The following is a 21756-nucleotide window of genomic DNA, read 5'->3' on the forward strand; positions in this document are numbered from 1 at the left end:
CAGAGACTAGCGACCAGCGAGAGGGCTGAGCTCCAGGCGCACATCCCTGCTGGGCTTCCTACACTGTGCATCAGTGGGGCAGTGGCGTTGGCACCCCCTGGGAACTCACAGAGACTCAGGATTAGAGGCTTTTCCCAGTCAGAATCTGCAGGTAGCAAGATCCCCAGCTGACTCATATTCATGTGAAAGCTTGAAAAAGTACAGACCATTCTAGTATTTAGAAGACACTATTTTACGTGAAGTAAACAGTAAATACAAACTGAGTATCTCAGTTTTCTTTTCCTCTCACATTGGATGAATTCTGAGACTAGCAGCAAAAGGTGAGTAGTGAAATAACTCTGAGGGTACTTGGTCAGTATTCAAATGAAACAAGAATAGGATTACTTGATAAAGAAGCTGACTTCTTTACAAAGATGTAAAGTTTTAAATATCAACGGGAAAAATTTAACAGAGTATACATAGTAGTAATATCCAACCTAGTAAGCAAAAGATCTTACTGGTTTTTTCCTCAGGTGAATCTTTTCCTATGTGTACTTGACTGTGTGAATGAATATGAGCAGTAATTTTTGTTACTGTTCAAGTTCATCTGACATTGTGAGCACTTACTATATGCAAAGCCTGTGTCATTGCTATGAGGTTTCAAAAACAACTAAGATGTCGTCTCCACCTTCGAGGAGCTTACATACTAGTAGAGAAGGCAGCATGAAACAGCCAATTCTGAATAGCTGGTATAAAATGAGGTCTGTTAAGATGAATGGACAAAACACAGAAACCCCAGAGGTGAGAGCAACCAAGGGGAGGATGGAGAAAAAGCCCCAGGGCAGGCAGATTTTCCCTGGACTTTGAAAGAGGATAGCAAGAGAGATGGAGGAGTGGTCTCAGGCATTGCAGGCTTAGAAGAGCGTAGGAGAGACACAGAATCCAAACACGTGATCTTTTCTGCCTCCCCAGAGAGCAAGCTAGAACTTTGATTTGACTGACACATTCTAATAAAATTCTCATATGGATTCAGGAGCTTTTCCTTATTATTATTTCAATTAGTAGCTGCTTTTATTATAGTTTTTGAAAAACTTTGTATTCGACAAAAAATAACCCATTGCTCTTATAAGGTATGATCCGAAGAAGAAAAAAAAATCAATACTTCTGAGTCATCCATTTTAACCTAAATCAATTAACCTAAATAAAATCAATTCCATTACTTCTTATAATGGCATCTTGTTCTCAATCTTATACAACTATTTTTGAATTGTTTCCTGAAAACACTTATTTAATGATACCCTACATATCTCAAAAAACCTCATTCAAACTTTTTTTTTAACACAAATGAGTGGCAGAGGATTTTTGGGGCTGTTGTTGTTTGAAATGGAGCCTCACTCTGTTGCCCAGGCTGGAGTGTAATGGTATAATCCCGGCTCACTGCAACCTCTGCCTCCTGGGTTCCGGCAACTGCCTGCCTCAGCCTCCAGAATAGCTGAGATTACAGGTGCTTGCCACCACGCCCAGCTAATTTTTGTATTTTTAATAGAGATGGGGGTTTCACCATGTTGGCCAGGCTGGTCTCGAACTCCTGACCTCAAATGATCCACCCGCCTCGGCCTCCCAAAGTGCTGAGATTACAGGCATGAGCCACCACACCCGGCCAAGTGGCAGAGGATTTAATTCTGCATGTGTCTAACATACAACAGTTTTTCCATACATGCAGGGTTCACTAAAGATCAGGTTACTCAAACCTCTTTATGAACTCCCACATCTTTTCTGGCTTCCTAGAACTTTTGGTGGGGGCATATCAGCTAGAATGCATCTGGTTACAAGTAACAGAAAATCCCAGAAAAAATGACTTAACTTTCTCTTCATGATCAAAAGACTTGTTTAGAAGATCAAGATAACCTCCCCATCATCAATTCCTCATAGGGCAATGTCCAAAGTGAGGAAAAGGTCCATCAATGTTTTGTGTTCATTTGGGAGTGCACAGAAAACCTTCCCAGAAGCGCTTCACCCCTACACCACAGCAGGCAGGGAAAGCACCTTGTGTCTCATAGTCCCATGTGTCATGGAGTGCCCAAGCCTAAGCCACTCACTGGCAAGGGGGTAGAATCACTATATCTGGCTTAAACAATCAAAGTTTATTCTCCTGGGAGTTAGGAGGAGGCCATCCAAAATTAGACTTCTGTTGTCCAGGAGGAAGTGGCAGAACAGCTGTTGAGCGGACAGTCAACAATGACTGCTACATGGAATAATCTATGTTTTCCAACAAACTATTTGGACTTCTAAAAATCTATATAACGGATGAACAAATGGAATTGTCTGGGCTCCTGGAAATATTTCTGATTTTCTGAAACACTAGTTTTTATATACCTGTGCCTCACTACTTATATATTTCTTTTTAAAGATGTTTAGGCCGGGCATGGTGGCTTATACCTGTAATCCCAGCACTTTGGGAGGATCATGAGGTCAGGAGTTTGAGACCAGCCTGACCAACATGGTGAAACCCTGTCTCTACTAAAAATACAATAATTAGCCTGGCATGGTGGCACAAGCCTGTAGTCCCAGCTACTCAGGAGGCTGAGGCAGAAGAATCACTTGAACTTGGGAAGTGGAGGTTGCAGTGAGCCTAGATCACACCATTGCTCTCCAGCCTGGGTAACAGAGCGAGACTCCATCACAAAAAAAAAAAAAAAAAAAAAAAAGATGTTTAGTGGATTTAACAAAATGATTGCCTCCAGAAGCACAAGGCCCACCAGAGACAAAATAAACCTGAGTATAAGGTCCACATCATCCCTGTGTCTGTTTTCAGTTTTCCCTACTCCCTAATCATATTAATGGCTTCAGTAATTTAAAATGCTTATTTGTTAAAGGGAGGTAAAGAATTCACCCAGCCCAAGTCAGACCTCCTTGTGCATTCATAGACCTACATACCACCATTCCACCTGCCATACAGTTGTCCCTGTTATAAACTTATTAGTGAGAATGATTCATAAGCATCTCTTTCTCATTCAAAGGCAAGTAGAGGTAAATCCCTGTTTCCAGAGTGAATAAAGCTTTTTCAATAACCTTTCACAGTAGAGACTTCCACTTGACTTTCATTGCCCAGTGTTTCATCATATTCTAAACCTAAACCAATCACTGACTAGGGAAATGCAATTATCAAGACTCATGGAGACTGACATAGGAGGACAGGCCCAGGACACATTTTGCACACTCCCCTTGTGACTAGCACAGAGTAGGCACTCAAAAAAAAAAAAAAAAAAAATTGATTGAATAAATCCACCATTTCCCTCAGTTCCTAGCCCTTAAATCTTTCTTAATTCCATGTTGAAGAGTTCACTGCTTCTCATTTTTATAACAAATCCCCCCAAAAAAGAGAAGGTATAGGTCCTAAAAAAAAATACTTTATCCTTAACTATTTTAGGTTGAGAAGGGAATGAATGAGTGGGACTGAAACTCCCTGGTTGGTCTGAAAACAGCTTGTAAAATACCGTGATCTCAGATGTCCCTCATGCCAACAACTATTTTTATTCTTCTTGTCCTAGAACACTATCAGTGTTTAAAACCTTGTTCTCCAATTCAGTACATTATCATGAAGAAAAGGGGAATTTATTTTTTAAACTTAAATTGACGCGTTCTAAATCAATGAAAAGTTTTCTGCGTGATTCGATATTAACAGTTAATAAAAATCTATCAATTGGCAGTGGTATAGGAAAAAAATCTCTCCTGAGGTTGTAAATCACACAGATGGCAATTCAAGCAGGGCCTGCCATTAGCGTATTGGGGGGGAAATCCATAGATGATGCATCATCATTCACAAAACATCCACAGGTCTTCGGTCCTTAAGCTCATAACTCACATTAAGTATCAAATATCCTTCAATTTTACCAAATATTGTTCAGCATATAGATTTACCAAAAAAAACACTAAAAACCAATTTCTGGATGCCTGCTATTTAAGATATCTAGCTCGCTAATTGCAAAATCTATAGAAAAGTCTGCATAGCATCAAAGCCTTGGTTGATCCTATGAGCAGTTCTAAATGAAAAACTGTCTCTTTTGCGAGTAAATAAAGCACTTAATGCAGTTTCTGGCTATAATTGTGTTTCTCCTGTGGGTTTTGAAAATGACCTTCCTGTAAGCATCAAGGCCTATAACTTTTTAGATAAGGAAACTTGCTATTGTTTTATGTCTATGTCAGGTTCATTCCCCTATAGCCCACAGTTTTCAAAAGCCGAAGAAAAAGTAATCCAGAATTTAAAAAAAAAAAAAAAGAAAGAAAGAAAGAAAGAAAAAAAGTCCTGTTTCCAGAATGAAGTTCCCTGTCAGCCTGCCTTGGGCCTTAGGTGGAGAAGCAGAGATTAAAGAGTCAGTATTCTTTTTCATGTTTCATCTGCCAGTTTTGTGAATGTAGAAAGAGAACCAGTGGCTATAGCTAAGCACCCAACTGTGGTATTAAGTAGAAAGTGTGATTCTAGCACACCCCCCTCACTTACACACACAGATACACACTCTAGTGAATTCAAAAATAATTTTTGAGTTTCTAGCAGAAGGCACCTGCTCTCCGTTCTCTGCGGCCACTGATGAAGGTACCTCCAGGAGGGGGTGAATGGCGCCACAGATGCGTCCTCCTATCGCCATGACGATAATGAAGCTCTTTGTTCGGCTGTGTGAATGTGAAGTGTGGAATCTCCGATGATCTCACCATTTCCTATTTATTCTATACTTACCTGAATGCACCATGTCTTGCAGCTTTTTAATGCATATGCAAACCACTAAAATGTCCTTTTGTGAGACACTTTGCTAAAAGACTGCTTTTGATATGTGTTCTTCATCTCCTCTTCAAACTGAATTAGACTGCTTCCTTCTTTTTACGACACAACTAACTCACTATTTAGAATCTTTGGCTTTGATTTTGTAGAACAGCCCAACAGGAAGGGACCACGTTCTCTTTTTTCCTCCATATTTCTGAAGGCAAACTTGTACTGATTTGTTTTGATTTACTACCAGAATTATGTTCCTGCCACAGACACTGGCTTCCTTTATGTCCTTTCAGTCATCAGTCTGTGTCTGTGGACAAAGTTTTCCCAAGGAAAACTGAAATCCCTCTGTTGGTAACTGTGTGCAGGGCCGTGGATGTGTGCCTCAGCGAAAAGTTCATCAGATTTGCAGGGAGAGGAATTATTCTCTCAAGCAGTACATTTCTTATACGCCAACCACTAAGCTCAAACCAAGAGAGCAGGTGACATTTTAAAAAGATATTCAATAAAACTTAGCATCCAGTCTTGTGGGGGTGTGGGCAGGGGAAACGTGTGTTTGATGTAAAAGGTCACATGTTCTGAAATGTAAGCACTCTACAATTTTCTTTTGATTGAACTGTATTTGCAGCTTCCTTCGCAGTTAAAGGTATGCGGTATTAATATTTTGACTTCAATAGCCAAAGACACACTGACTCATGGAATATTCTAATTGTTAGCTAAGCAAGGCTGGGAAAGTTCGACTGGGAGGATTAAAATCTCTCCCAGTTCATCTCTATAGTATTCCTCTCACAAGTGGAAGGTCACCTGTGTCCTCTGAAGAGCGCAGCTTATAACTCTAAGGCACCTATAACTTGGAGGGTGGGGTGGTGCCGACAGCAGCCTCCTGGTTTTCCTTACAGCAACAACAGCCAAAAGCAACTGGTTACACCCTAGGCTTCAGAGTAGCAAGGAATGTGTTCCTGTGTGCCAGCACAGATGTTCCCAGTATGTCTGGGACCATTCGAGATTCTAAGTGAACCTATGCAAGTATATTTATCCTCTCTATGTCTTGAGGTCTCCTTTGTAAAATCTAAGAGGCCATTTAAAAGTTTTGGGATCCTCAAACTAAAAGTAATTTCTAGAATACAACTTTAAAGACGTAATTCTAGAGATGCTTTGATGTGATCAGTGAATTCAATGAGAGACACACAGGCTACTCGGCCCCAAAATTTTAGACAGGAAAAAGTAAACTTTGGGATAAACCAAAGAAAAGACACCACGTTACATCTCAGAAGTACCCACACCATATGATAAAGATGTGATATTCCAAACAGAACCTTCCTCTCTCCTTCTGCTCCTTTCCCTTTGTAGTTTGCAGACATGGCTATGACTTTACTCCCAGGCTCATTGGTGTGATGAGCATCCATCTCTTTTCAAGGGACAATTAACTATCTTTTTAAGGACTTGTATATCAAGTAACTCACATGGTGGTTATTTTTGTTATTTCCCACAAAAGGACTTTTATGAAATAAACTGATACAAATATTTTCTCCTTTCTCACTGCTTTCTAAATCTAAAACTTAAAAAACAACTGCCACAGGACTAAAGAGAATCAAAAAAGTTTTTTTACCTGTGTTTTTCAAGTTCTCTAATTTATTACACACTAAAAATCTCTTTCAAACTGGCACCAAGGTGGCTTTTCTTCTTGAGCTGATTAGGACCACATGAGCTCAGGAAAAGCTGTCAGATCCTGCCTCTGGCGCAGCTGGAATGATCCAACTGATTTGCCAATAGGACTTTTTTTTTTTTTTTCAAGAAAGGAAGCTTCATCCCAGAGTCACAAATTTATATTCTGGAGGCGCAAGCAAAAAGTATTTCTTGTTCATTTTTTAAAGAAGCTAAATTCCATTATGATTTCTTTTTTTAAGTTGGAGTCTCTCTCTGTCACCCAGGCTGGAGTACAGTGGCTCAATTTCAGCTCACTGCAACCTCCGCCTCCCAGGCTCAAATGATTCTTGTGCCTCAGCCTCCCTAGTAGCTGGGATTACAGGTGCATACCACCACACCTGGCTAATTTTTGGATTTTTAGTAGAAGCAGGGTTTCACCATGTTGGCCAGGCTAGTCTCAAACTCCTGGCCTCAAGTGATCCACCCACCTTGGCCTCCCAAACGTTATGATTTCTTTTACAAGATCTCTTGCAAACCAAAAGCAACTTGGGTGATATTTTGGTAAATATTTTGTCCTAACTCTGCACTGGATCTGTAGTTAACTAGTTTCCCACTGGCGCCTGGGTGGTCTCATTCAGAAAACACTAATCCCTAGGAAAGAGTTATGATCTAAGACCAAGGAAGAATGTCTACCCTTTAGGAATTCTGTCTGTCAGACTGGCCCAGGGTAAACCACAGGTCGGGTCAGACTTGTCTTCTTCAGCTGCCTATGGTGGGCTCCCAAACCTGCTTTGTGGTATTCACCACAGAAAGTCAAGGGCGATCAAGTGGCTCCCTGACTCCCCAAGGAAGCCCAAGGAGGCCTTGAGCAATTCCCTTCCCCTTCAGTCCTTTTTTTTTTTTCTTTTGAGACAGAGTTTTACTCTTGTTGCCTAGCCTGGAGTGTAATGGCACAAGCTCAGCTCACCATAACCTCTGCCTCCTGTTTTCAAGCGATTCTCCTGCCTCAGCCTCCTGAGTAGCTGGGATAATAGGCATGCACCACCATGCCAGCTGATTTTGTGTTGTTAGTAGAGATGGGGTTTCCTCACATTGGTCAGGCTGGTCTCGATCTCCTGACCTCAGGCGATCGACCCACCTCGGCCTCCCAAAGTGCTGGGATTACAGGCGTGAGCCACCGCACCCGGACCCCCTTCAGTCTTTTTACAGATACCACCTCACATCAGAAGTCACCTGTCCTGCCTCTCTCACATTTAGGTCTCCTCTCTTTGCTAGCTGACCTTTGGCCTGGGTGATAAAGAAAGCTGTATTATTGTATTCATGGGCCCTAACAAATGAATGCTGGATCTATCCTATCAGGAAACACACATCCATTTAAGCAGACCCGGAGTTATCCCACTGTAACTCAAAAAGATGACACCATACAATCCCTTAGCAAAGAAGCCTTTGGGCCCCCTTCGCTACACATATGTGCACACCACCACGGAGGTCAAACATTTGGCTGGATATCCATTTCCAAACTGGGATTTTATTAACAGAAAGTATTATCAGGAAGGAGGTGGGCTGATCTTTACGTTGATTCTGCAGATTCTACCTTTATCCCTCTGCCCCTTTCTATACTTTGTATACTGGAGATAATTCTTTTTAAAGTGTTGCCTGCTTTTGATCAAATTCTAGTCTAGAACTCCCAGGCAGGCTGTGCTGATCTGGCCTGCCATCTCAATGTAATCTTCATGTGATTCTAAAAAGGGCTTCTTAGTCTCTTTGCCTTTGTTCGACATACTAGAACCAGTTGGAATTATTCTTCATTTCGGATACAAAGCAGACAAGATTTATACCCTCAACCACTGACTGGGGTGCTGGAAGTTTTCTCGGTGAAAATAGTGGACAGAATTATATAACCCATCGTTCCCTATTAATAGTGAACCAGGCTGAGAGGATTTGAATAAAAGCACATCTTGTTGCATGCAACAATGGTTTGACAGAAGAGCTGTATGGCGGAGTTAGTATTTTACTGCTTTCAGCTTCACCACGCGGTTTTGTAGCCTGGGAAGCCGTGCATGCAGAATGGCAGAACTTACAATTGCCTACAAAAGCAGAGAACAATGCAACCTGTGGAGCCCCGCCACCAAGAGAAGGTGACAGTTCCGGGCCTGAAAGACACTCTGAACTTGTGAGGAGTTCCAGAATGAAACTTGTTATGATTTGAAACATTCATCAAAGTAAGGCTTTTTCAACTCACAGTTAAGACATAATTACCAGATTTTATAACCGCCTAGTTAGTGTGCTGCGAGAAAAAAAAAAAGGAGAATGGAAGAAAACCTTCCAAGTTTATATGTTTATGGATATAATCGATGGACGTGTGATTTTTGAGCACTTTCAGAGCCAGTGAAATGGCTAATGATGAGAAGAGCTTCAACAGCCTTAAACACAGCTCTTTTCCAAAGTGACTTCCCTTTACACCCATCCACCCCTTTAAAAAAAAAAAAATCTAAATGTACTTCATGAAACTATTGTATATGAAGCACTTATTAGCCGTAATTAAATGGACAATATGAATTTACTACGTCTTTAGGACTCTGGCTTGTTCTGGTTTAGAGCAAGATGATTAATGCAAATACATATTACTTGAGATAACCATTTAGCAGCTAATTTAGCCAAATTTATTACAGCAGTTAGAGGTTTTTCATTTTAGCAGACGGAGACAAGGACATGCCAAAAATGGGCGACGTAGATGAGTGCACACTGCCCTCTAGTGGCCAGCCAGCCGGTGAGCTTTTGGGGGGCGCCGAGTTGCTGCGATCCGTATCCAAGTAATAACAGCAGGTTTTCCACATTTCCGGCACCCTTTTAAACCATTCCCATCCACAGCACTTTATTTCAGGGAATGATTTACTGCACTTTCCCCTTTTACTAGCTCAGGAGTACCCAGATACAAATCAAATCAATTTCAACTTGGCGAGATTTTGGTTAAAGTATCATTTTTAACATCTGCATTTTAAAGCTTTCTTTCAGTGGATATTTAATGGCACCGTTTCACATTACTGATTGTTTTTACTTGTTCCTTCATTTGGGGCCATATTTCAGAGTCTGTGTGGAGCTGTCACTCTGTTTGGCTCCAGTCAAGTCAATTCTGTGCCTCCCTTAGGCCAGTGTTTCTCTCTGACTCCACTAGGGAATTTATTTTGTTCCAACGTTTAGCGAAGTCTCACTAGAATCTCCCCCGACTGACCAATATCAATTTAGTTCATCCAAGGACTGTAAATTCTGTTAGACAAGATCAAAAGGGACAGACATATAAGGATGCGGGTTGAGATTGCTCACACTGAGGAGAAATGATCAAAGACGCGGGGTAAAGCATCTCTGGACTCATTCAAATATCTAGAATCTCAAAGAGGTCTACCTCAAAGCTATGAATACATCACATACAAATTTGCCTTTCTTACCATCTGATGCCGAACCCATCGACAATATCCACACCGCATTAGGTGTTCCGTGAGCCAAAAAGATTTGTAGTCTTTTCATTCTTTTCACACCACGGCTGCCCCAAACGGAATAAAGTCCTGCTACAAATGCCAGTAACCCTGGCTTCAGAGCTGCCGCCTCACTGAATTGTTGATTTCATTTGTCCTTCTAATGGCATTCTATATTAAGCATCCAGAAGGCCACCCCTGGCTTGGTGCAGGTCCTCCCATTTTTAGGCTTGAGGTTGTGTAGAGATTTAAAAAACAGTTATTTGATCCCAGTCTTAATACAATGCCTCTGTTTTGTTTTCTCCCCAGTGCTGAATAAGGGTCAGTGTGTGACAAAGTACTATCGTTGGATGCAGAAGAATGGAGGATATATTTGGATACAGTCCAGTGCCACCATAGCTATTAACGCCAAGAATGCAAATGAAAAGAATATCATCTGGGTGAATTACCTTCTTAGGTATATTTTTACTTCTTTTCTATTTCTGTCCCGGTTGTAAAATATGCAGCCCTATGGTTAATAATGGCTGACATGTCGTGAGTATTATCTTTTGACAGTACCTGGGGTGGAATTTCATGGCAATTCTGCTGCTGTTTCCACAAGATTCAAATAAATGTGAGAAGATCGAACTATGTTGGAAGGGACTTGCAAGATTTTCCGTAATTCTTGGTCTGTCAGCATTTGGGCATCTCTGCAGAAGTTGCTTTGGTTTTCCCACAAATGCTTAGGCCAGAAGGACACAGACTTTGGCCTACAGCTGAAGCATTCAAAAAGTATCTCTTCAGCCGGGCGCAGTGGCTCACGCCTGTAATCCCAGCACTTTGGGAGGCCGAGGCGGGTGGATCACGAGGTCAAGAGATCGAGACCATCCTGGTCAACATGGTGAAACCCCGTCTCTACTAAAAATACAAAAAGTTAGCTGGGCATAGTGGCGCGTGCCTGTAATCCTAGCTACTCAGGAGGCTGAGGCAGGAGAATTGCCTGAACCCAGGAAGCGGAGGTTGCAGTGAGCCGAGATCATGCCATTGCACTCCAGCCTGGGTAACAAGAGTGAAACTCCGTCTCAAAAAAAAAAAAAAAAAAAAGTATCTCCTCATTCCCTCCCCCAACCCCCCCAACCCCACACACTCACACACTCCAGTCCTTGTGAAAATTAAGTAAAAGGGAATGGGAGAAAAATGACAGGGAACATTCTATTCCTCTTATATTTCATCCCTTTAATGCCCTTAGCATATTACATAGTGTTTGACTTCCTGGGCATTCAAGTTTTGGTAAACAAAGTGAGTTGCTTTGCCAGAATCAAGACAATAGTGGTATAAAACTGAAGACAATCCTTTTCTGGCCCACTGTGTTGTGATCTTGGGCAAGTTTTACTGCTCTTAAAATGTGTCCTTAATGTTATGTCTGCAAGTGAACCCAAGCCTTCTAAATTCTGGTGTGAGACACCACTTCTCTCCCCTTCCCAATCCACATTCCGCCTTTGGATTCAAACCAGCAGAAAAGCAACCTAGACCTGCAGACTAGGCCATCTGAGTTTGGGGGCAGGCTTTCTAGGAGGTCCTCCACCCATCCTGTCATGAAGCTATCACAGCACGTGGCCTGACTCCCTCCCACCCTCATCATTCTGGTCTTTGGCTTCTCCTGGGCTAAAGCCACCAAGCAGAGCCACACGTGGTCTGAGTAGGAGAATTTCCAATAGGTCTTATGAATGGAAGTTGATGCCCTTTGGCGGATAATTTAGACAGGGAGTACCTGAATCCCATTTTTCTTTGAGACAGCCAAATGGAGCTGAGAAGCTAACAACCATGGCTCATCAGCACACTGGCCCTTCCGAGTGTGTTCAGATACTTTGGTGGTGACTTGAAGGCATGAATGTGCTTGCTACCAACAGCATATCAATCAGACACTAATGATTATTGCTCTAGAGAGGGCCTTAATGTGCACCACTTAAAAGAGTCTTCATTTATCTACTTGCTATTTCCTTTTCTGACCTCTTCTGCTCTACATTAATTCTCTCTAAAGGTAAAAGTGTGTATTGAATACGGCTTTCTCCAAGGCCTAATTTCCATGCAAAGTCTCCCCCATGTTTGTGATGTGTTCAAGATGAGTTCTGATATCAAGGAATCCTTGTACAGAGTTTTATGGAATAATTACTATATGCAATACAGGTGGCTATACAAACTCATCTGCCAGACAGAAAACAGAATAAGGTCTTATGGCACTGATATTCTTTTGCTAGGCAAAATGATACTGTGACGACGAGACCCATCGCCATTAAGAATTAAACACTAGTAACAGGCACCCTGGGGCTAGCAGTGTCTGTCTCCCATGTTGACGAAACATAGGTAGTGAAGTCATCTCTGTGGTTTTACTCCCATTCCATGAGATTTCTTCCTATCTGGATCTTTCCTACTGCCTCATCTGCCTCATGACTTCCTCCTCTGCCCACAAATGCAAAGAGTAAGAAGACTTAAGTAGTCAATCTCTGAATACCACTGGTCTAGCCTAGGATCAGATGGTACAAACTCATGAGCTTTGGTGATTCTATTCCATCAAATCCATATGGATAGGAAGGAAGTTGAGGTATCAAAGACCAGTCTTCAACCTCAAAAGCTTTAGTCTCAGGCACAGAAGACCTGTTTCAGCTGACCTAAACACCCTCCCTGAAGTCAGTGAGAAGGGACTGTAAGTTGTAGGGCAAGTGATCTGTGAGCCCCCAAAGACTAATGTAGATGGGCTTTAGCAGGGGAAACGCCACCAAGATAGCCATTCACTGGTATCACTCCCATAGGCTAGAGATCTAGGAAGAAAATGATGTGGCGCTGGCAAAATAGCAACTGCAGAAGTTTGGTTTTCTCTCCCACATTCTTGTCTTTCGTTCTTCCCTGAGAAATACTTTCATGCCACTTCCTCCTTCCCAGACCCTTGTACCTGGGCCCCAATCCAGGTTTGTCCTGCCCTGTTCTGAAATCACCGCTCCTCCAGTCTTCTTCCCATTCCATCATAACACTTAACTATAGACTCTTAGAGTATTCGGAGCTGGCATGGCACGCGTGCTAAGTCCACCTTCCCACCATTAGTCTCATCTGATCATCTAGGGAAAGCTTTGCTGCTGAAGCTAATTCACACTAAGGAGTAAATGCCTGATAGTCCATTTTAGTGAATTACCCCTCCCAGGAACATTTGCACTTTTAGAGTAGTTACTGAAATAGTGACTCTTTACATAGGAGTTTTGCTAGAGATTAGCAAATGAGTCAGTGATCGTCAATTTTAAGTCTCTGCTTGGTTAGCCGTCACAGAAAAATAGAAGAGACATTTCCCATTTTGAAGCAGGAGGATTTCCTTGTGCCTTCAGATTATAGGAGCCTACTCTCCTCATACATCCGATGGCCTTAGAGTGGCATTTCCAGAAGACAGGTCAAACTGGCTTAACATGCTCTCTCTTCCAGAAAAGCCTTGTTTCCAAATTAAAAATAGAACAAAAATTAAGCACATTTATGCAAGTGAGGTTAGATCCTTCTGTTAGGGCCTCCTTCACACTGGGACTCCCTCCACTGCAATCAGATTTCCAGCTAACAAGCCACAGGTGTACACCACATGAGCAGATGAAAATGTGATTGTAATGGGTGTGTTAACAGTTCGGTAGCCATAATCCATGCAGCCCTTGGTGCACCTGTGCATCTGTCAGATCAAGGGCTCTGCCGCTCCACCAATAGTGTGGGAGCCATCTGAGCAGCTGAGAAGCTACATCAAGGGGCCGAGACAAGAGTACTGAGGCCATGGACTCATTAGGAGTCCAAGAGAAGACAGGACACACCAGGAGGCATGGGAATGAACTGCTGAGGGTACTTCTCATCCTCCCTTCCCCCAGGTGTTACCCTGGGAGCACTGTCAAGCAGCACAGTTCCCTGACCCCCAGTGGCACCTGATTATCTAAGTTTCTACGTGGCTTTCATGTAGCATTTGGATATTTGATCATTGCAGCAGGGTGCACCTGTACCCTGGCACATGCAAGCCAAGCTTCCGTAAAATCTCATGAAGAGCCGAGAAATGATTTTATGTTTAGTCTTTGAAACTTTCTAAACTCCAGACGTCTGGGACAAAGAAGTTGGGGAGAAGATGGTCCAAACAAACCGTGCAGAATGGGTGTCTGCACTCCTGACCAATGCCTCCCTCCCACAGCAATCCTGAGTACAAGGACACGCCCATGGACATTGCACAGCTGCCCCATCTGCCGGAGAAAACGTCTGAATCCTCGGAGACATCCGACTCCGAGTCAGACTCTAAAGACACCTCAGGTATTACAGGTATTATTCCTTCTTCTCCATGTTCTGCAGTGATGGCTTCTCCACCACACATGGGGGTGGGCCACGGCCAGAGGGCCGTCATCAGAGGCAAAGCAACTGGCCACATTTCAGAGAGACAGATGTCACATCAAGTTATTACTGAGTCTCCTTCTCTCTCTCCACACACACACGTATGTAATTGTACACCACTACATACCTGTATGTAGTATACATGTACATACATATAGGTATGTGGTGCTGTATAAATACGTGTGTGTGTGTAGATATATATATAGTTGTGTGTATATATCTACACACAGAAGAAAGGGAGAGTGCTTTTGAGATCTGACAGATCTCTTTTTAAAAATATACAGAAAGGCTGGGCACAGTGGCTCACACCTGTAATCCCAGTACTTTGGGAGGCAGAGGTGGGCGGATCACAAGGTCAGGAGATTAAGACCATCCTGGCCAACATGGTGAAACTCTGTCTCTACTAAAAATACAAAAATTAGCTGGACATGGTGATGGGTGCCTGTAGTCCCAGCTACTCGGGAGGCTGAGGCAGGAGAATCACTGGAACCCAGGAGGTGGAGGTTGCAGTGAGCTGAGATAGCGCCACTATACTCCAGCCTGGCAACAGAACAAGACTCTGCCTCAAAAAAAAAAAAAAAAAAAAAAAAGAGAGAGAGATTTGTTGCTGTTAGCAATCACTTAATGTCAGTCCACTGGCCACACAGAGGGAGCCCTGCTCTAACCTCATTGCTAGCTCTTGGCCTCTACTGGAGGCAGGTCCTAGGGCCAGCTCCAAGACAGTCTGTGACTTTGAGCCCCAAATATTCACATTCCCACCAGGCTGGGACTGAGCCTCTAAAGTAGGATACTTAATGGCCTCAATCAATGCCTCTTTCAGGGTGCTGGACTGTTACTTATTTCCTGAATCTGTGCAGAACAAATCCATGCATTTTCATTTCTTTTGGGGAAGCAGACTTCCTGAGTAGTTCTTTGGGACACAGGAAAGTTAATATAAAAATTTGCTTTTTCTCCCATCCCCAGCCCTCTTCCAGAGACACACATAAGACCAGGAAGCACCAAATTTGTAGGATTTAACAGCTGCAAGAAAACCCTAAACCTCTTCTAACCCTACTTCTCCTGCTACAGAAGGGGAGGCAAAGACCACAGCTTCTAATTCAGGCTGCCAGCCAGGCTTCATCCGTAAATCTTCAGAGGCTATGTTACTGGGAAAATCTATTCTCCCTAAAATGTGGCAGCTAGGTTTCCCTGACCACAACCCCCTATCATGAGAGCACCTGCGCTCCAGCATCATAAGCATGTATCCCTTTCTTCCTCCAGACCCAGCTTCAGGGAGGCATAAGGAGGGCAGAGTACTCAAGGCAGATCTTCATTATTTTCCTATCCCTAAATTGCATTAATTCGAATGTTCTTGACAAAGACATAAAAAGTTACAAAATTGGTAGTCTCTGCCCCTTTTTAATATAGTATGTAGTTGTGAACGAAACAAAGAAAAATTCCTAGCCCCAGTGAGCTTATATACTAGTGGGAGAAGAGACAAGTAAATAAAAATAAGACATCCAGTGAGGTGGCGCGGTGGCTCACGCCTGTAATCCCAGCATTTTGGGAGGCCAAGGTGAGCGGGTTGCTTGAACGCAGGAGTTTGAGACCAGCCTGGGCAACATGGCAAAGCCCATGTCTCTACAAAAAAATACAAAAATTAGCCGGGTGTGTGGTGGGCACCTGTGGTCTTAGCCACTTGGGAGGCTGAGGCAGGAGGATCCCTTGAGCCAGTGAGGGCAAGGCTGCAGTGAGCAGTGACCACCCTGCTGCACTCCAGCCTGGGGGACAGAGGGAGGCCCTGCCAATAATAATAATAAATAATAAATAATAAAGATATAATAGAAAGAGGAGGATGGCTCTCAGTAATGAACAAATATAATAGAAAGAGGGAGAGTGGCTCTCAGTAATGAACAAATATTCACCAAGGGAAAGTGCAGACTCTCTAGAAAGTCACCTTGCATGCTACCATTTTTCTGTATCGCACCTTATTCCAGGTTAGTTAACCTGACTCCCTCAGTATATTTGTGGGACTTCTCAAACTCGAGTGTGCCTGAGAATCACCTGGGGGTCGTATTCCAATGCAGAACTTGATTCAATCTACCTGGGTGGGAGCAGAGAGTCTGCATTTGCAACAGGTGGGCAGATGACGCCAGTGCAGCGGGTCCACGGCCCGCTCTTTGAGTAGCCCTCCCGCTGATCCAGGCCCTCAGCCGAGAGAAACCCGGCTTTCAGTCCTCTGACGGTGATGGCGAAGCTGGTGACGAGCACCGACGCCTGCCCTGCTCCCGCCCCAGCCCCCGCGGGTGACAGGCCGCCTCGCCCCGCTAACCTGGTGTCTTCTCTCTTCTCTCCCCCGCCTCGCCGGCCGCGGGCCCCACGCAGAGGACAACGAGAACTCCAAGTCCGACGAGAAGGGGAACCAGTCCGAGAACAGCGAAGACCCGGAGCCCGACCGGAAGAAATCCGGCAACGCGTGCGACAACGACATGAACTGCAACGACGACGGCCACAGCTCCAGCAACCCGGACAGCCGCGACAGCGACGACAGCTTTGAGCACTCGGACTTCGAGAACCCCAAGGCGGGCGAGGACGGCTTCGGCGCGCTGGGCCCGATGCAGATCAAGGTGGAGCGATACGTGGAGAGCGAGTCGGACCTGCGGCTGCAGAACTGCGAGTCGCTCACGTCCGACAGCGCCAAGGACTCGGACAGCGCGGGCGAGGCGGGCGCGCAGGCCTCCAGCAAGCACCAGAAGCGCAAGAAGAGGCGGAAACGGCAGAAGGGCGGCCGCGCCAGCCGCCGGCGCCTGTCCAGCGCGTCGAGCCCGGGCGGCCTGGACGCGGGCCTGGTGGAGCCGCCGCGGCTGCTGTCCTCCCCCAACAGTGCCTCGGTGCTCAAGATCAAGACGGAGATCTCGGAACCCATCAACTTCGACAACGACAGCAGCATCTGGAACTACCCGCCCAACCGGGAGATCTCCAGGAACGAGTCCCCCTACAGCATGACCAAGCCCCCCAGCTCCGAGCACTTCCCTTCCCCGCAGGGCGGCGGCGGCGGCGGAGGCGGCGGGGGCCTGCACGTGGCCATCCCCGACTCGGTCCTCACTCCGCCGGGAGCCGACGGCGCGGCCGCCCGCAAGACTCAGTTCGGCGCCGCGGCCACCGCGGCCCTGGCCCCCGTGGCCTCCGACCCGCTGTCGCCCCCGCTCTCGGCGTCCCCGCGGGACAAGCACCCCGGGAACGGCGGCGGGGGCGGGGGCGGCGGCGGAGGGGGCGGCGGCCCCAGCGCGTCCAACTCCTTGCTGTACACTGGGGACCTGGAGGCGCTGCAGAGGTTGCAGGCGGGCAACGTCGTGCTCCCGCTGGTGCACAGGGTGACCGGGACCCTGGCCGCCACCAGCACGGCCGCGCAGAGGGTCTACACCACGGGCACCATCCGCTACGCGCCCGCCGAGGTGACCCTGGCCATGCAGAGCAACCTGCTGCCCAACGCGCACGCTGTTAACTTCGTGGACGTTAACAGCCCCGGCTTCGGCCTCGACCCCAAGACGCCCATGGAGATGCTCTACCACCACGTGCACCGGCTCAACATGTCGGGACCGTTCGGCGGCGCCGTGAGCGCGGCCAGCCTGACGCAGATGCCCGCCGGCAACGTGTTCACCACGGCCGAGGGACTCTTCTCCACGCTGCCCTTCCCCGTCTACAGCAACGGCATCCACGCGGCACAGACTCTGGAGCGCAAGGAGGACTGAGGCGCCGCCCGGCCTGGGCCCGGCCAGGCCCCGCTCGGAGGAGGCATCGTCGGCGTTTTCGTTTAGACCTTTAATTCTAGCACTTTGAATTCGAGCAGGTCAGCGTCTTCTCTCGCCACGACGGTCCCCATTCCATCCCCTCTTTCTTTCACTTGACTTATACTTTCGTGTAAAGATATGTTTATTTTTTGCCTTCAGAGGGTCAGAAGACCAGTTGCCTGCCGTTTTGTCTTCTTCTAAGATGTGTGTTGGGTTGTTTTGCTTTCCTTTGCATCTTTATTAAGATGTCTTTCATATGTATATGCCTCTGCCATAGAATACTCAGTCTTGTGGTCAAGAGATTTCTCAAGTGACAACCATTGGGGTTTCTTCATAAAGATCTTGATATGATCAAGATGGAAAGAGACAAGCATAAACAATATGCCCTGTTTGACTAAGTCAAATGAAATGGGGTGGTTTTTTGTTTCTGTTCCTAATTCCTTTAAAAAATAGGGGGAATAGTATTTTAGAATTTTATGCAGAATTTAATTCTCTTTTTACAGTTAAGATTTTAAGATTTTCTTACTTGCACATAAAAATAATTTGGGTTCTTAAACTTAATTTCTGGCCTGTGACTAGAATGTTTAAAAAAAAAGTTGGACTAAATGTTAATTACTGAAACATTAACTTAATTTCTAAAACCATGGTGCTATCATTTATTAATCTGTAATGTCTTCATACAAAATGCAGCTCCTGGGCTGGGTTTTGGGGGAAAAAACAAAATGTGTTCTGTCCTGGTCTGGAGTCCGTTGCTGCAGTCTCCTTGGTTAGTTAAGACAAAGCCCTCATTAACGTTTGCTGCAGGACTTAAAATTTTTTACCTCCCAACTAACAAACATAGCCTCACATTAAATTTAATGGGTCAGTAAAGCCCTTTTTAAAGGGGCTGTTGGAAAACTCAATCAAACTGATTTGAGGAGCATTTAGGTACATACTGCCTTTGTTTAGCTTTTTGTTTTCCTTACTCAGTCTAACTGAGGCTAATTTTGCAACTTCAATAACACTTCGGAGTAAAAGAAGGAAAATATTTAACATGGTTTTGAGTTTTGTTTTTTTTTTTTGTTTTTTTTTTTCATTTCTTGCTTAAAAAAATGGAAGGTTGTATTGTGGGGGACTGATTTGATTTGATGGAATTTCTTTCCCTTTGGTTCTTATTTCTGAGTTGAAACCAATAAGTTTTAAAACTAAAGAATGGGTTAATAAGCTTCAGACAGATAACTGCAACTGAAAACTGCACATTAAGTAAAAAAAAAAAGAAAAAAAGAAAAAGAAAAAAAATCCTATTTTGTCTTTGTTGCCAGAAATCAGTGTGGTGTCAAACACTCCAAATGACTGTCAAGTATAAATTCTTCTTCCACTTCATTTTTGGCAGCTGTTTGTTAAGGCATCTAATAACAGATGTGAGAACTGTAATGTGTACAATGTGTACGTGTCCTTGGCTGTCAGTCCCATTGCAGTTTCAATGTGTGTTTCTATATGCAGTATATACTAAGCTAATGTAGTTGTTTTGTCCTTTGTCTTCTCTGTGCTCTATCTCTAGTCTGGAGTGGTACAGTCCCATTCCTGCAGTCCTAGTGAATCAGTGATTCTTGGGGGTTAGTGGGTTTTGTGTGGTGGCCTTCCTCTGTAATGTCACCCTATGCTGCTTCTACTGTCTGTGAATCTTCCGTTTTACCTTTTAAAATTCCTGCTATTGCTTTGCTGGTGTATATTCTCCGTACCTCTCCTCTCTTTCCCTCCCTTTCCCATCTCGCCCTCTCCCTCCTCTTCATCCCTTCCCCATCCCCCAAATCTCTTTCATTCTCAGAGATAAAAAGACTCTTAACTAGCTCAAGGTTAATGGAGCCATTTTTCCCACAATGGAATTCTGGGTATGACTCTCTCTTCTGGAGTGCAACACAAAGCACTGAAGAATAATGCTCAGATATAAATAAATTGATGCCATATAGCCTCAGTTGTTAACATTCCCAGAGTCCCTTGTGCTCTACCTATAAGCAGTGGGTGCTTTTCTTTGGTTTCCTTTCAGGTTGGCTGATGGAGCAATATATAAAGCAATTACCAGTGAGACAGAAAATTCTTTCAAAGGTCAACCAACATTTTTAAGAAACAAAATGGGAGGGGATAATGGAATCTAGAATTGTCATATATATTTGTTTACTAGTGCAATGCTAATATAGTAACTCAGCTGTCCTTTGAATATCACTGTGTTGAGTAGATTCCTCTAGGACCTTTGATTACATGAGTTGGGCCCAAACCATGGTGGGATAAGAACAAAAAGAAGTTAAATGCCACAGATTTTAATAGCGAGCTTACTTGAAGGATTGAAGTAGGTTTAGAAGGTGAAGAAGGCCGATGGAGAAATTTACAGATTAATTTTGGAAGCTCTACTCTAGCTATCGAACAATCAAAGGAATGCACCTATCAGCTACAAAGAACAGCTAGACAGCTGTTTTTTTTTTCTTTTATAAATGTTTCTGTGTTGTGTCAAAATTATTTCTGGTGATTTAAACTAACAGATAATCACAGCTGCTGTCTAAATCCATAGTGTTTAAAATTACAAAATGAAAAAAAAAAAAAAACACTTCATTACCTGTGAAGACTGTGTCTGTGTTTTTAACTATTTCTTGTACAAATATATGAAAACTTTTATGAGGAGACTGGTGCCAAGTAGCTGAATAATGGGGAAAGGGATATTCTGTTCGTAAAAATCTTAGCAGTGTTACCAACTCTACGATATATATATAAAAAAAATTATTAAAACGTTACAAAGTGACAGCTATGGTACATTTGTTTTGTGTGAAGCTAACCGGACCTAACTTCCTGAGTGCCTGGCTTATTTTGAAACATTTTTTTTTCATTGACCATTGATAATGCTGCAAATCAGAAATGTACATACTTCATTTACAACAGGGTTCTTTTTATACTTTTGTAGATTCTCATACATGTCACATACATGGTTGTCTTTATGTAACTTAATTTTTTTCATCCGCAGGTGCCATTTTCATAATAAACTTCTCTTGGATTTGTTACTATCTGGCATCATTTCTTTTACATGTAATCATCCTGACTAATGAATGCTGGTAGTATTTGTTTAAGCAGGTACCTTGGTCATTATTCTTTATTTAAAAAAAAGTGAAAAAATGCATTCATATTTTTGCTAGTTTTGGAAAAAATATGTAGCTTGTGTATTGATGAGGCTGACAAGGCACGGAATAAGATGCTAATCCAAATACTACACCAAACTTGCAACCATCCTAAATTTCCAGCTACCCCAATTCATTGTCATACTGAGCATTACTATGCACATTATCAAAGCTGAACAACGAGCCTGCAACATTAACCACTATGGGAAGTGTGCATTTTTTCTTGATTAATGCATAGTGAGGGCTGGCAGTTTTCATACATTAATCATTTAAAATGCACTCGATATTTTCATTTATTACAATCTATAATGTATAACCAGCTGTTCCATTGCTTATATCTTGTTTTTATACTAAATATGTATTTTCTTTCTCCAGACAAGCTGATTAAGTCATGTTCATGCTGTATTATGGTTAGGGTAGCATGTGGCCTGTTAGGTTTGAAGGCAGGTCAGTTGCTTGCTTACTCTTAAAAAAAAAAAAATGTCAGCCATTATCCCAAAGTTAAGGATAAGGTAGGTCAACTGTTAAGTCTGTGATCTCCAAAAACTGAACTATGAATGGGCTGAACTGGGGGAGTTTTGTCTGAAGCTACCAACAACAATAAA

At 43.7% G+C, this 21756-nt stretch overlaps 1 protein-coding gene across 11 annotated transcripts in view; it reads left to right on the forward strand.

The window, feature by feature from the left end:
- NPAS3 (neuronal PAS domain protein 3) overlaps positions 1–21038 on the forward strand; it is an 859804-nt gene extending 838766 nt beyond the window's left edge. For 5 of the 11 annotated variants that reach the window (XM_021674908.2, XM_021674909.2, XM_064365776.1 and 2 more), the window contains 3 exons: positions 10174–10321; positions 14045–14169; positions 16603–21038. In XM_021674908.2, coding sequence (XP_021530583.2) covers positions 10174–10321; positions 14045–14169; positions 16603–17969 — 1640 coding nt within the window. In that variant the 3' untranslated portion in view covers positions 17970–21038. The remainder of the gene's footprint in view (positions 1–10173; positions 10322–14044; positions 14170–16602) is intronic. The other 6 variants (XM_021674907.2, XM_064365773.1, XM_064365774.1 and 3 more) reach the window with 3 other exon arrangements.
- The last annotated feature ends 718 nt before the right edge of the window (positions 21039–21756 follow it).

The sequence above is a fragment of the Aotus nancymaae genome, unplaced genomic scaffold (genome assembly GCF_030222135.1).
Source record: "Aotus nancymaae isolate 86718 unplaced genomic scaffold, 86718_ANA_hifiasm-v0.15.2.pri h1tg000062l, whole genome shotgun sequence".
Taxonomy (NCBI): Eukaryota; Metazoa; Chordata; class Mammalia; order Primates; family Aotidae; genus Aotus; species Aotus nancymaae.